The sequence below is a fragment of the Nycticebus coucang genome, chromosome 17, assembly GCF_027406575.1.
Source record: "Nycticebus coucang isolate mNycCou1 chromosome 17, mNycCou1.pri, whole genome shotgun sequence".
Classification (NCBI taxonomy): domain Eukaryota; kingdom Metazoa; phylum Chordata; class Mammalia; order Primates; family Lorisidae; genus Nycticebus; species Nycticebus coucang.
The window spans coordinates 80,039,190-80,050,938 of record NC_069796.1 but is presented as its reverse complement, the minus strand read 5'-3'; the positions used below and the strand labels follow the sequence as shown (position 1 = coordinate 80,050,938).

Here is an 11,749-nt window from a genome sequence, read left to right as displayed (position 1 = left end):
AAAGATGGGTAGGGAAAGACTGGGTCTCTCTATATAGATGCCAAAGCCCAGGGAAGGGTTGGAGAGTCCCTGGGAGTGGGCCAGAGTGGGAGCAGATGCCATGCTCCGTCTCCTGGTTCGGGGCCAGGACCAAAGATGGCTGTGAGTGTTAACAGCCTCACCAGTTTCCTTGCCTCTCTATGTGGACCAGGTGCCATCAGAAGAGAGGATAGGATAGCTGGGGAGATGTTGAATGGGCAAGTGTTTCCAGCACAGGATCCCAGAGATCTTCTTAGCGTCTGGTGGGAGGACTGTGCACACATGTCTGTGTGTCTGTTTCCCTTAAGGGGAGGGAAGGTGACCAGCAGCTCCGACTCCCTGCTCTCTCACAGTGCTCAGAAGACTGGCCATCGGGGCCCCCAAGGTCCTAGATAAGGCAGTCGCACTGCCGGAGGACAAGATGAATTGCATCATCAATGGCATCAGGAGCAAGGCCCACATCACTCTCCTGCTGTTCTACCATCATAGGCCCCTGGCCAGCAAAAGCAAGGTGGGAGTTGGAGGTAGTTGGGGTTGGGTGGATAGGCCGAAGGAGAGAGGCTTGAGCAAAGGTGGAGGGAAGGGCAGTGACTGTCCACCTGCTTGTGAAAGGCTAACTCAAAGGACTGTTTCAGGGTGGCGGGGGGACCCTCTTCAGCCACTTCTTCCCATTGCCAAGAATAGGTACACAGTCAGAAAACACTCCAGTGTGCACTCACTCATGAATTATGCAGTCCTGTCCTTTGCATTTGCTGAGCACCCTCTACCTGCCAGGGCCTGGGAATACCCAGATGAGTGATGAGCTGAGGCAACTCATTCTGTCTCCTTGGATGCAGGTCGCAGAGAGAGCCATGGAGGCAATCAGCCACCTCTTCATCCTCCTACCCTTGACCAAGCTTGAGAGGCAGGTGACCTGGCTCATCCAGTGGCTGAGCAATTTAACATCCTTAGATGTCAGGCCGTTCTACATCTGTCAGGTGAGCGGGGTGGAGGTGAGAAGGAAGTGAACCTAGTTCGTATATTTCATATTTATTGAGTAGTTCATGCTGAAGCATGCATTCATAAGGTTTACTGGAAATCGGCCATGCCCATCATTTACGTAGAGTCTGTGCATTGTCCAAGGCTGCAATACAACAGCAGAGTGAGCCAGCTGCCACAGAAACCCTCTGGATGGCAATGCCTAAAACATTGCTCAGCTGGCATTTTACACAGGTTTGCTGACGCCTCAGTGAATGCATCCCACAGTTATTGAGCAGCTGCTGTAAACGGGGCTGGGGAAGTGGGGATGGATAAGTCATTGTGTTTGCCTTGGAGCTGCTTTCTAGCTATGTGGAGGGGCAACCAGAGGAAGCAGAGAAACTGTGACTAGTTGTGCCTGTAGGAAAGTAAGGAAGCTTTTCAGAGGGGTGACATTGGAATTGCTTTTTGAAGAATGAAGCAGACATAATAGACCAATAATGGGTAACGGTGCTGGATCAATGCTAAAAAGTCTCCCATGAAAGAGAAGCCCAGGACCTGAGGTGTCACTGCTGAATTATACCAACCATTTAAAGAAAGAATAACAACACTTCTCCCAAACTCTTCCCCCCAAATTGAATAAAATTAAAGAAACTCATGAAGCCAGAATTACCATTATCCCCAAACCAGACAGGAACACTTAGAAGAAAAACAAATTATGGGACAACATCCCTGAGGAACATACATGCAGAAATTCGACCCCATACACCTAACTAAATTCAATAGCACGTTGAAAGCATCCTTCATCATGATCCTAGGGGATGGTTCACCATCCATAGATTCATAAATATGATATAGCATATTAGGAGAATGAAGGAAAAAAAACAGATGATTATCTTGAGAGAAGAAGAAAAATTATTTGACAAAACTTAATACCTTTCAAGGAGGAAAAGCTTTCAACATTGAGGTGTAGATGGAATGTGCCACAACACGGTAAGGAGAACATGTGAGAAGCCCAAAGCTAATCTCACTCTCAGTGGACAGACACGGGAAGCTTTCCCTGGTTTCCCATTGCAGCCTTATTCACAATAGCCAAGGTGTGGAGTCCGTCTAATTATCCATCTAGAATGAGCAGTTAAAACAATGTGGCATATGTGCACAATGCAATGTGATTGTGCCTTTCCACAGGCAGGCCTCCTGTCACTCGTGACAACATGACACTGAAACTGGAGGGCATTGTGCTAAGTCAAAGAAAGCAGGCAGAGAAAGGCAAACAGCACGTGACGTCACTTCCGTGTGGACACAAACAGTTGAACTAATAACACTCTACAGTATCCATGAAAATTGGTGCATAGGTTTTCAGTGCTCTAAGCACATAAAATGATGAGGGTATGAGATGATGTGTATGTTTATTAGCCCAAACTTTATCCAGTCCATGTGTACCCCTATTTCCAAATGTCATGTTGCATGCCACACATACATAAGATTATGATTTGTCAAATAAAGGGAGGCAGACTGAATCAGGAGGGTTTGAATGGAAAGGGGGCAGTGAGAGCATTGAGGTCCAGTGCTCAGATAAGCTTGGGGACATGTGGCAAGGGACTGGTTCCCATGAGTGAGACCAAAGAGCAAAGTCCTGGAAATTTGCCCATGAATGGAGCATCCTCATGTGTCTTGGACTCTTTCTGTTGCCAGTTCCTGTATAGCCTGTGATAACTGCAGCCCAGGGACTGGACATGGACATTTTCGGTGGGGGGGTGGGAGTGGACAAAGTCACATTATGCTGCCTAGGCTGGGATGTAGTGGTTTTAGTCTAGTTCATAACCTCACTCCTGGGCTCAAGCGATCTTCCTGCCTCAGCCACCCAAGTAGCTGGGACTATAGGCACCCACCACCATGCCCAGCACATTTTTCAATTTTTTTGTAGAGATGGGGTCTCACTCTTGCTCTGGCTGGTCTTGAACTGCTGAGCTCAAGGGATCCTTCTGCCTTAGCCTTGCAGAGTGCTTGGATTACAGGTATTAGCTACTGGACCCTGCCACAGCCATGTTTTCTGACACACACAGGAACCCCAAAGAGCCCAGATGCACGGGAGTCTGGAGAAATAGTTTTATCAGTGACTATCAGCCTGTTTTAAGACTCGGATCCCTTGAAAGGCATATTCACATAGAATTGTGCACACACTTTGTCCTCAATTAAGAACTATTCCTCTAAATTGCTGTAATTTAGGCCTTAGCAAGAAAGAGGCATCTAAGTATCTCCCAGGATGGTGGGGAGGATGGTAGGTTTCTGCAAGGAAGTAGGGCCAAGGAGGGAGGAGGGTGCTGAAGAGAGGAAAAGGTACAAAGGGAGCAGTGTTCCCCAGGAGACCTCTGGGTGAGTTTGACAGACTGTCATGACGGGCTGGTCAGAAAGGACCTGGCCTGAGTGGCCCTGCCCACTGTTCAGGAGGCCACAATGTGCGAGGGGAAGTACCCTGTCTGTGAGATGGACAAACCATCACGTTTTGTCACAACTGGAAGTAGACTATGCGGAGATGGACATAAGAGAGCAGTCACGAGTCCTTCTGGGGTGACTGGGCAGTCTCCTAGGGAAGAACCCCCTGAGACACAAGAGGGCACTGGCTGAGATTACTCACCACCTTACCTCCAAGCCAAGGCCTTCTGTCCCACACACTACCCTCTGTAAGGTGGTGGTAGACACCCCTGTCCCTCCAGTAGCCTTGTTCCCCCCAGCAGCCCTGCAGGGAGGGTGGCACAGCAAGGCACGTGGTCCGTTCTCCCACCCCCAGCCTGTTTGTGCTGGTGAGGAGCACAGGCTCCAAGGGCTCACCTGGCTGGGGGGCATGTGCCCAGGCTGACTGTGGAGACCACTTGCGAGTTCCAAGTGGCATTTACTAGCTGTCAGCCTTGAGCCAGTCAGGCACCTTCCCTGAGTTTCTTTTTCCCCACCTATAAAATGGTGACAGTGCACCTGCACCACAAGATTACTGTGCGGTGCCATGGCTGTGAAAGCACAGTGTGCAGTTATAGTCCCTTTCTGTTGCTGTGCAGCAAATTGCCACAAAATTGATTCCTCAGGGTTATAAGATTGAGCTGCCTCTTTTGTCACTATCAGCCTGGGGTTATCACCACTTAAAGGCCACTCATGTTCCTTGTCCTGAGGCACTCTCCACCTTCAAAGCCAGCAATGGCTTTCCTTAGGAAGTCCCTGTCATGCTTCAAATCCCTCTGCCCTCCCTGTCTCTGACCTCTAGACCCAGAATGTCAAAGGGCTCATGCAGTCAGATCAAGCCCAAGGGGATAATCTCCCTATTCTAAGGTCAGCTGATATGGGACCTTAATTACCTCTGCAAAATTCTTTCACATCAAGACCTAGACTAGTGCTTGATTGAATAACTGCCAGAGGGAGGGTGGACACAGGGGTCTGGAATTTTCTGCGTGATCTCTGAATTCTGCCTACAGTAGAAAGATGACTCAAATATTAGAGGATTTTTATTAGCAGCGGACCCAGAGCCGGAACCAGAACCCCAACTTCTAGATTTCCCTTTCCTATGGCATTTCTCAGTTTGTGTTCCCAATACCTCTTCATGAGTCTTCCAAGAAAATGAAAGTTCATCATTTAGCAGAATGAGTGGGAAACACTGAGTTAAATGAGTTTCTCCGATGTAGGACTGCTCATAGTTTCTGATGTCTGGGTTGGTCTGGACCTACAAGAAGCCACTACCAAGATGGGGCTAGGAGTGTGAGAGATTTATTGGAGAAAACCCTGTGACAGAAAATAAGGAGGGCGCAGAGGAGGCTGGGAGAGTCATCAGTCTGTGATGCAGGCCTAATCCTTAACAGGAGGAGGGAAGACGATGGGAAGGTCCTCGATCCCAGTGTAGTTCTAAGAAAGTGTGAACAGGGAGTGATTGGACCAAAGTCACCCAACAGAGAAGTCCCAAGTGTGACTGGAGTAGCCCGTCTTATTGGACAGCCTGTCTTAGTGACTGACACTGGCCCGGAGCAGCCTTGAGAGTCTGGCCTCAGTTTAACACAGTGGTGGATTCCAGAGGCTGGCAGCTAGAGATGCTGGTCAATGACACCCCTCTGAGTTGGCATCTGAGAGGCACACTTTTCGTTGTTGCTGTATATGCTATCTGCATTTGTGAATTTCCAAGAGGAGGAGTTTTTGAATGGGAAGTTCCATTAGCATCAAGTTTTCAGAGAGCTCTGTTTGAGTCTTCCCCTGCACTGCCACTTCCGGGCCCTTCCCTTGGTACATGAAGAGGCAGCCATCCTCACATGTGTGCTCTGAGTTTTTTTCCAGCAGTGGCCTGACCACAGCCTCTCATTTCCTCACCTCCTGGCACACATCTGGGTGGTAACTCTGGGAGATGTCTAAGGGCGTGGAGCAGAGGTTGCTTTGTGCAGCAAGTGTGTGATTTGGAGGATGAAATTTATATCGAATGTGCTGGTCTACAGAATGGTCAGGAGCTGAGGTTCCTGCCCAAGTCTGGGCTAATCATGGAAATATTTGGGCCACACTCTTCCTCCTTCTCTCACCTCCTCTCTCACTCCAGGGGACAGTGATTAAGAATCCGGATATTTCTCAGTCCACTGTACGCTTTCTTTGGACAATAACTAGCACTAACCAGCTCTGCCTGGGGGTGGGGGCTGGCTGGCCCACGTGAGGGGTCCATTGGGCAGGCCGTCAGGGTAAAGTAAGAAGGTCATTTCATAATGATAGAGCGGTCAATTTATCATGAGCATCCAATAATTCTAAATGTTTATAGATGTAATAGCAGAGCTTCAAAATAGCTAAAGCATACACTGACAGAACGGTAAGAAGAAACAGACAAACTCATAACTACAATCAGAGATTCCAACGTGCCTCCTTCAATAATTGATAGGACAGCAAGGCACACATGAGAGATGTGCAACAATTTGACCAAATTGGCAAACAGATCAGGAAGGAAACAAATAATTGTGTTTATTTGCAGTCAACACAACCAGCTATATAAACATATGAAATACTTGGGAATCAATGTGACTAGATGCATAGAATCTGTACACTGGAAACTGCTCATCATTGCTGTGAGAAGCTAAAGAAGGCTTAAGTAAACGGAAATATATGAGAATCCAGTACAAATCTGTTAGAATGAATCGGCACACCACTTTGGAAAACAGTTTGGCCATTTCATGAAATGTAAGGGACAGACCTTCAGAGACAGATAACAGAGCACTAGTAGCCTCAGTGAGAGAGGTAAAGAGGGATTTCACAGAGGCAAGATCAAAGTTTTGGGGGTGATGGGAAGATTATTCTTTTAAGTGTGATGATAGTTTCACAGGTGTATATGTTTTCAAAATGTATTAAATTGTACATTTAAAATATGCAGTTTGTGACATTGACATCATACTTTCACAAAAGCTACTTTGAAAACAAATGGAGTGTGCTCACATGTAGACTCTTAAGACTGTTTCCACGCACCGGTGTTATGAACAACCTACAAAACAGAAGACTCCATGAAGCAGATGGGATATATTCAGGCTCATACATTTAATTTCCGGAATTTTTAGTATCAGAGAACAGAACCAGTTCTTGCTCTGGCCATGATTAATTAGTTCATTCTGTTTCTTCAAAGTCAGCCAACAGCTTCATTGCTGAATTTCATGACATTTTTTGAGGAATAGTGAGCTTATTTGAAATTCAGCATAGCTTCCTGGATGGGGCCCGAGGGCAGGTGCTGGCTGTGTTTGGCTGTGAAGGAGGTCCCTAGAGGGCTCTGTGCAATGATGATGGCTTGGACTATCCTTAAAGGGGAGATGTGAGGAGAGAGCATTTCCCTGGAGGTTGTGCAAGGGGCTGGGAACCTTAGCCTGACTGTCTCTCACACAGTGTCTCTGCCACGTTCTGGAGGAACTCTACCATAGGAGACAAGGAGATACCTTGCTGAGGTCCCAGGCACGGAATGTTGCTGCCATCCTGCTAGAGCAGGTGAGTGCCCTGCTGCTAGGAGCGTCCTGGGCTCACCCTTTCCCTCTGCTTTGGAGAGGATGGCTTCCCCAGAGTAGGTCACCCCCTGCGCCCAGCACAGGAGTCTTTCACATGGCGACCTTAGCTGTACAACCTCAGGCTCTCCTGGAACAGGCAGGTTCCTGGATTCTGGACGCAAAGAGGAATCTTTATGGTCAATTGGACACACCCTGTATTTGTCCTGGGGTGAAAGGCCTTTGTTGCTCCCCTGAAACTCTGGGAAAGGGGAGGAGGTTTCAGCTGCTCTGTCAGCCAATGGGAAATGCCAGGGCTTCTGTGGTGTGGAGTGGAAATGGACTAGTGACATTTTGCAAAAGGGGGAGACCCTTGTATTTGATTTGTTAGCCACTATCTTTCTCCCTGTGGGGAGGGGAGGAGGGTTCCAGGGTCCTGTTTTCCTGTTTGCCTCATAACTCGGCACCACACTTGTCATGATTTCATGCCCCAGTCTCCTCAGTCACTCCAAGGGGCCCTGATTTCAGTTCTCCAGGACTGATGGCCTTGGTCTCCCCACAGATGCGTGATGATGACAGAGAGCCCCCAGCTGTCTCTTTACAGAGCCACAGCCTAGCCCAGAGAGCTTTCTACTCCCTGAGTAAGTGAGCACCTTTGCCTGTCCCCAGGTGTGTGTGTGTGCAAAAACATGTGTGTGTACAATCAGGACCACTTTTGTCTGTTCCTGGACCAGAGGGAGGCGGGAGTTCTCCAGGGAGGGTTTCATCCTTCTAGACCAGAAGCTGAGGAATTCCTGAGAGCTTTGCCTAAAATGAAATGATCTGAAAGGGAACAGGCATTGGCTGGCCCCTGCCCCATTTTCCCTTTCTTCTGTGGGGATTCCCAGCTCAGAAAGGAGACAATGTCATTGGCACTCTGAGCAGGGGCTGGCCTAGGGCAAGGCACGTGGGGGGCAGGGGAGGGGCGCCAAGGCCTAGCTCAGGAAAAGCTTTCAGCAGCACCCCTGACACACGGGAAATGCCGCACAAACTGCGCTTCTCTGTCTTCCTCCTCCTTTTCTCCATCCTGCTGGACCCTGGTTTATCCCGCCCAGCATTACTGGTTTGCTGTGAGCCTGATTTACTCCATCTTATGGCCTGCTGCCTACACCCCATGATTCTCTTCTCTTCACACCTTTCTGGTAGGCCAGTTAAGCAGGGATCCTGTGTTCCAGCTTCTTAAGGAAGCAGTGAAATCTGCAGATGAAAGAACAGCTATGTCTGCCCTTGAGGCCTTCAGGGTGGTGGTGCCTGGAGGTGAGTGGAAGGGCTGCAGCCCTGGGGCTCCTGGGCTTGTTCTTTCCAGGGGCATTTCCTTTCTCTGAGATGCAGTGCAGCCTTGTAATTAAAACCACTGTTTGAAACTTAAAGTAAACTCTGTGAGTCCAAATACTGGCTTTGCCTCTTACCAGTTGGGCAAGCTTGAGCAAGTCCCTTTCAGTCTGTGCCTCTGTGTACCCATTTGAAAACTGGGAGTTAAAATATTAGCTGCCTGTGGGGGTTTAGTGAGCACACAGGTGCATGTGTGCTGAGAACAGCGCCTGTCACGCAGGCTGCTTGATTGCGGTTTATCTCTGACTCTTTTAATGAACAGCAGGTGTCACCTCCAGGCAAGCACTTATTTTGCACACCCACTCTGTGCTGGACACAGGGCTGGGCACTGAGAAAACACATAAGGAGGACTTGGTCCCTGTTCTCTACGAGCTCTCTGGTGGGCAGGGAAGAGGGAGACTGTTTCTGTGGAAACGAAGCCAGGCCATGTGCACTGAGTAGCTTCCACCGGTGCCCAGTGACAGTGGGCAGGAATGCAGAAAGGGATCCATCAGAGGCTGGGTCGGGCTTCACAAAGGGGTGGACCACAGACAGGGCAGGAGGCAATCCCCAAGGGCGCTCACGGTGAGAAAGGGCAAGGCCACGTCCTACAGGCTGATGTGCACAGAGGGTGGGAGGGCGGATTGCCTGAGAGGACGTTTGTGTGGGTAGTCATGGAGACTGGCATGCTGGGGCTCCAGGGCCAGCTTGGTGAAAGGACTGTCTCAGGGCATTTCTCCATCTTGGCTGGTCAATTTCCATGCAGTTGGAAGGAGGAAGGGTGGCTGACACCTCTGAAGATGCAGCCTGGCCTTTGAAAACTAGGGCTGCACCTGGATCTCCCACCTGTCCGTCCTCCTATGTCTCCTGAAACAAGAGAGGAGGACAGAGGAAGCTGCCCTCCTGCTGCACATCTGTGTTTTCTCTAGTGCCCCTGACAGAGGAGCTGAAGACGGAGGTGATGGACTCCATCCTATCAGTGATTGAGAAGGACCAAAGACCAGTGAGCCGGGGGCTGTGTTTGCACTGGGAGGGTCATTGCATTCTGAGACCTTGAGGTCCACTTCATGGTCCCTTGAGAGGGGGTTGGTAAAAGAGGATGAAGGGAGGGCACCCTACCCAAGCCAATTCCAATCTCAGGCCCTTGCCCTTGGGAAACTACTGGGTTTTTCAAAGCCCAGGACGAGGCCACTAAGCAGATAGTTGTCTCCAACGTGCCTCCTATGAAGCCTTTCCTCAGGGCAGCATTGTGCTGTCCTCTAGGAGCCATGGAGCTGCAAATAGTACTGATCGGTGCCCTGAGAACTCAGTTTGTAGAGGGCGCAAATGCCTCAGCATCATGTCCTAGAGTGGGGTCTGAGCAGCTGTGCTTTGTACAAGCTTTACAGCCAGGATTGGAGGCAGCAGAGACTCCCAGCTCGGATGCTGCAGGACAGTGTAGGGAGAGAACAGGGCACATTGGCTCTGAGCACTAAATGTAGGGGAGTGGTGTCATCCTGAAAGACACGGCCCCAGTCCACAGAAGGCTCATGTAGAGAGTGGGCCCTCAGGAATTGCAGGATTTGTTCCTGGCTTGATTAAGAAAGCCCAGAACACGGGGCCTTTCCTGGACTCAGGTTTTCCCCTGCCCAGGTATCTCTGAGGACACATAGGGTGGATAAGCTCAGTGCTAGGAGTTCTCCAGGTAGGTATTGGGAGCTGATGTCAGTCAGAACTCCAGAAGTGGTCAGGTTCAGTGATGGAGCCCTGGCATGGCCACAGGGTTCACTGAAGAGTCATAGTGGACTTGGAACCGCGAGACCATGTTCCCCCCAAAGACCTCTCTAAGCTGCTGAGGTGCTCCGTGTCCTCACTTGCAGCCCGAGAGGTCAGATGGCCTCCCTGAGGTCCCTTGCTGTCTTGCATATGACAGTCTGTGACCCCACAGGTGCGTGTGGCTCTCCTGAGATTCCTTGAGGTGCTGGGCCACCATCGATACCTGGACCTTACTCAAGGTGGCGTTGTTATGGACTATGTCCTCAGTATCATCATGGCAGACCCATCAGTGAGTGGGGCCAGCCCTGAGGGTCAAGGGAGGGAGCCAGCCTCGGGGGAGGGCAGAGAGAAAGGGCAGGGTGAGGAACAGAGTGCCAAGGGCTGGGCTGGCAGGATGGGAGGGGTTGGCCTTGACCCAGGAGAGTCAGCTGGCCTTGCTTTCGGATCTTTGTTCTTTCGTCCTTTCTCCAGAATGAAGAGGACATATGCTGCCGAAGCATGTGTTTAAAGATCCTGCAGATGGTACAAACAGCTGGGGTCAAAGAGGCCGCCCATGTCCTGCTCCCCTGTCTCCCAGCCCACTCCTCTAACCCCCAGACTGCCTTCCTCTCCCTTCCCTCCATCTGCCCATCTCCGTCTCCTTGTGTAAGTCTGAAGACCCGATGTCCCAAGTCTCAGTCCCTCTGTAGGGGTCTGGCTGTGACATCTTGAGCGAGTTGCTCTGAGGGCTGCACTTCCTCCTTCTGTGTGAAAGGGGAAGGTGCTCACAGCAGCCTCCAAGTATTCCTGAGGGCTCCTGGGAGCTGACTGCCGGGCAGTGGACATGTGGGCAAGAGGGCCATAAGGGTACAGCGGGGAGGGCCCCTCCTCCCTGCAGCATCCCCATTCCCTCTCAGCAACTTCTGTCTCCAGATCTCTCACCTTTCCTCTGCCTCTGGAATGTTCTCCAGTGAACACAATTCCAAATTTCAGGAAGGCCCTCTATCTTACTGAATCCTTTCTGATGTCATTTTAACAAGGACTGTGGTGACATTTTACCAATATGGGTGACAGGAGAGAGAGGCTGAGACACAAACAGAGACAATGGGAAGGCCTGGGGGAGAGCAGCCTTGTCTACAGGCCTCACAGGCCCCGCCACAAAAGGCATCTATGCCATGGGTTGGAGGACAGGTGATGGGGCTGATGAGGGGTTGTCACTGAAGCCCTGGCATGTCCCCTTCCAGGTGCCCTTGCCTGAGCTGCTCAGCCTGATATGTGAGCCCGACCACACCTCGGCCTTCGTGGTGCTGAGTGAGAGTGCCACGGAGGTGGCTCTGAGGGCCCAGGCCCAGGGCAAGACCCCCGACATCAGCAGAATCCACCACAGAAGTGAGTGCAGGGGGAACATTCATGGGGCGGTGGCCTTTTAAGCTCCAGGCTCCAGGTATGGGGGTGAGCACAGTCTGAGACCTTGTGATGTATGTAGTGGTGTAGTGAGGCTAAAGTGAGGGTCAGTGGTGTAGTGAGGCTAAAGACGACATCTGGTCCTAGATTGGGGAGGAAGATGAAAGGTTAGGGTCAAAGCTTGAGCCCATCTGCCCTCACCCTGTCATTAACACAGCAGCCACACACAAGGTCCTCTGCCCTTTGCTCCCCATTTTCAAAGCCCAGAGCCCAGGGGTGGTAAACACACCGTCATGGGCACACAGACCTCCCTC

At 50.6% G+C, this 11,749-nt stretch overlaps 1 protein-coding gene across 2 annotated transcripts in view; it reads left to right on the top strand.

Annotated features, from left to right (window-relative positions):
• The first annotated feature begins 406 nt into the window (after nt 1-406).
• Nucleotides 407-11,749, top strand: part of LOC128569255 (maestro heat-like repeat-containing protein family member 1) — a 24,314-nt gene continuing 12,971 nt past the window's right edge. For both annotated transcript variants that reach the window (XR_008375293.1, XM_053567394.1), the window contains exons 1-9: nt 407-529; nt 855-995; nt 6,856-6,954; nt 7,510-7,588; nt 8,133-8,243; nt 9,227-9,300; nt 10,225-10,341; nt 10,524-10,574; nt 11,276-11,420. Coding sequence is in view for 1 of the 2 variants with exons in the window: in XM_053567394.1 (XP_053423369.1) it covers nt 440-529; nt 855-995; nt 6,856-6,954; nt 7,510-7,588; nt 8,133-8,243; nt 9,227-9,300; nt 10,225-10,341; nt 10,524-10,574; nt 11,276-11,420 (907 nt within the window). In the remaining variant the exon portion in view is untranslated. The remainder of the gene's footprint in view (nt 530-854; nt 996-6,855; nt 6,955-7,509; nt 7,589-8,132; nt 8,244-9,226; nt 9,301-10,224; nt 10,342-10,523; nt 10,575-11,275; nt 11,421-11,749) is intronic.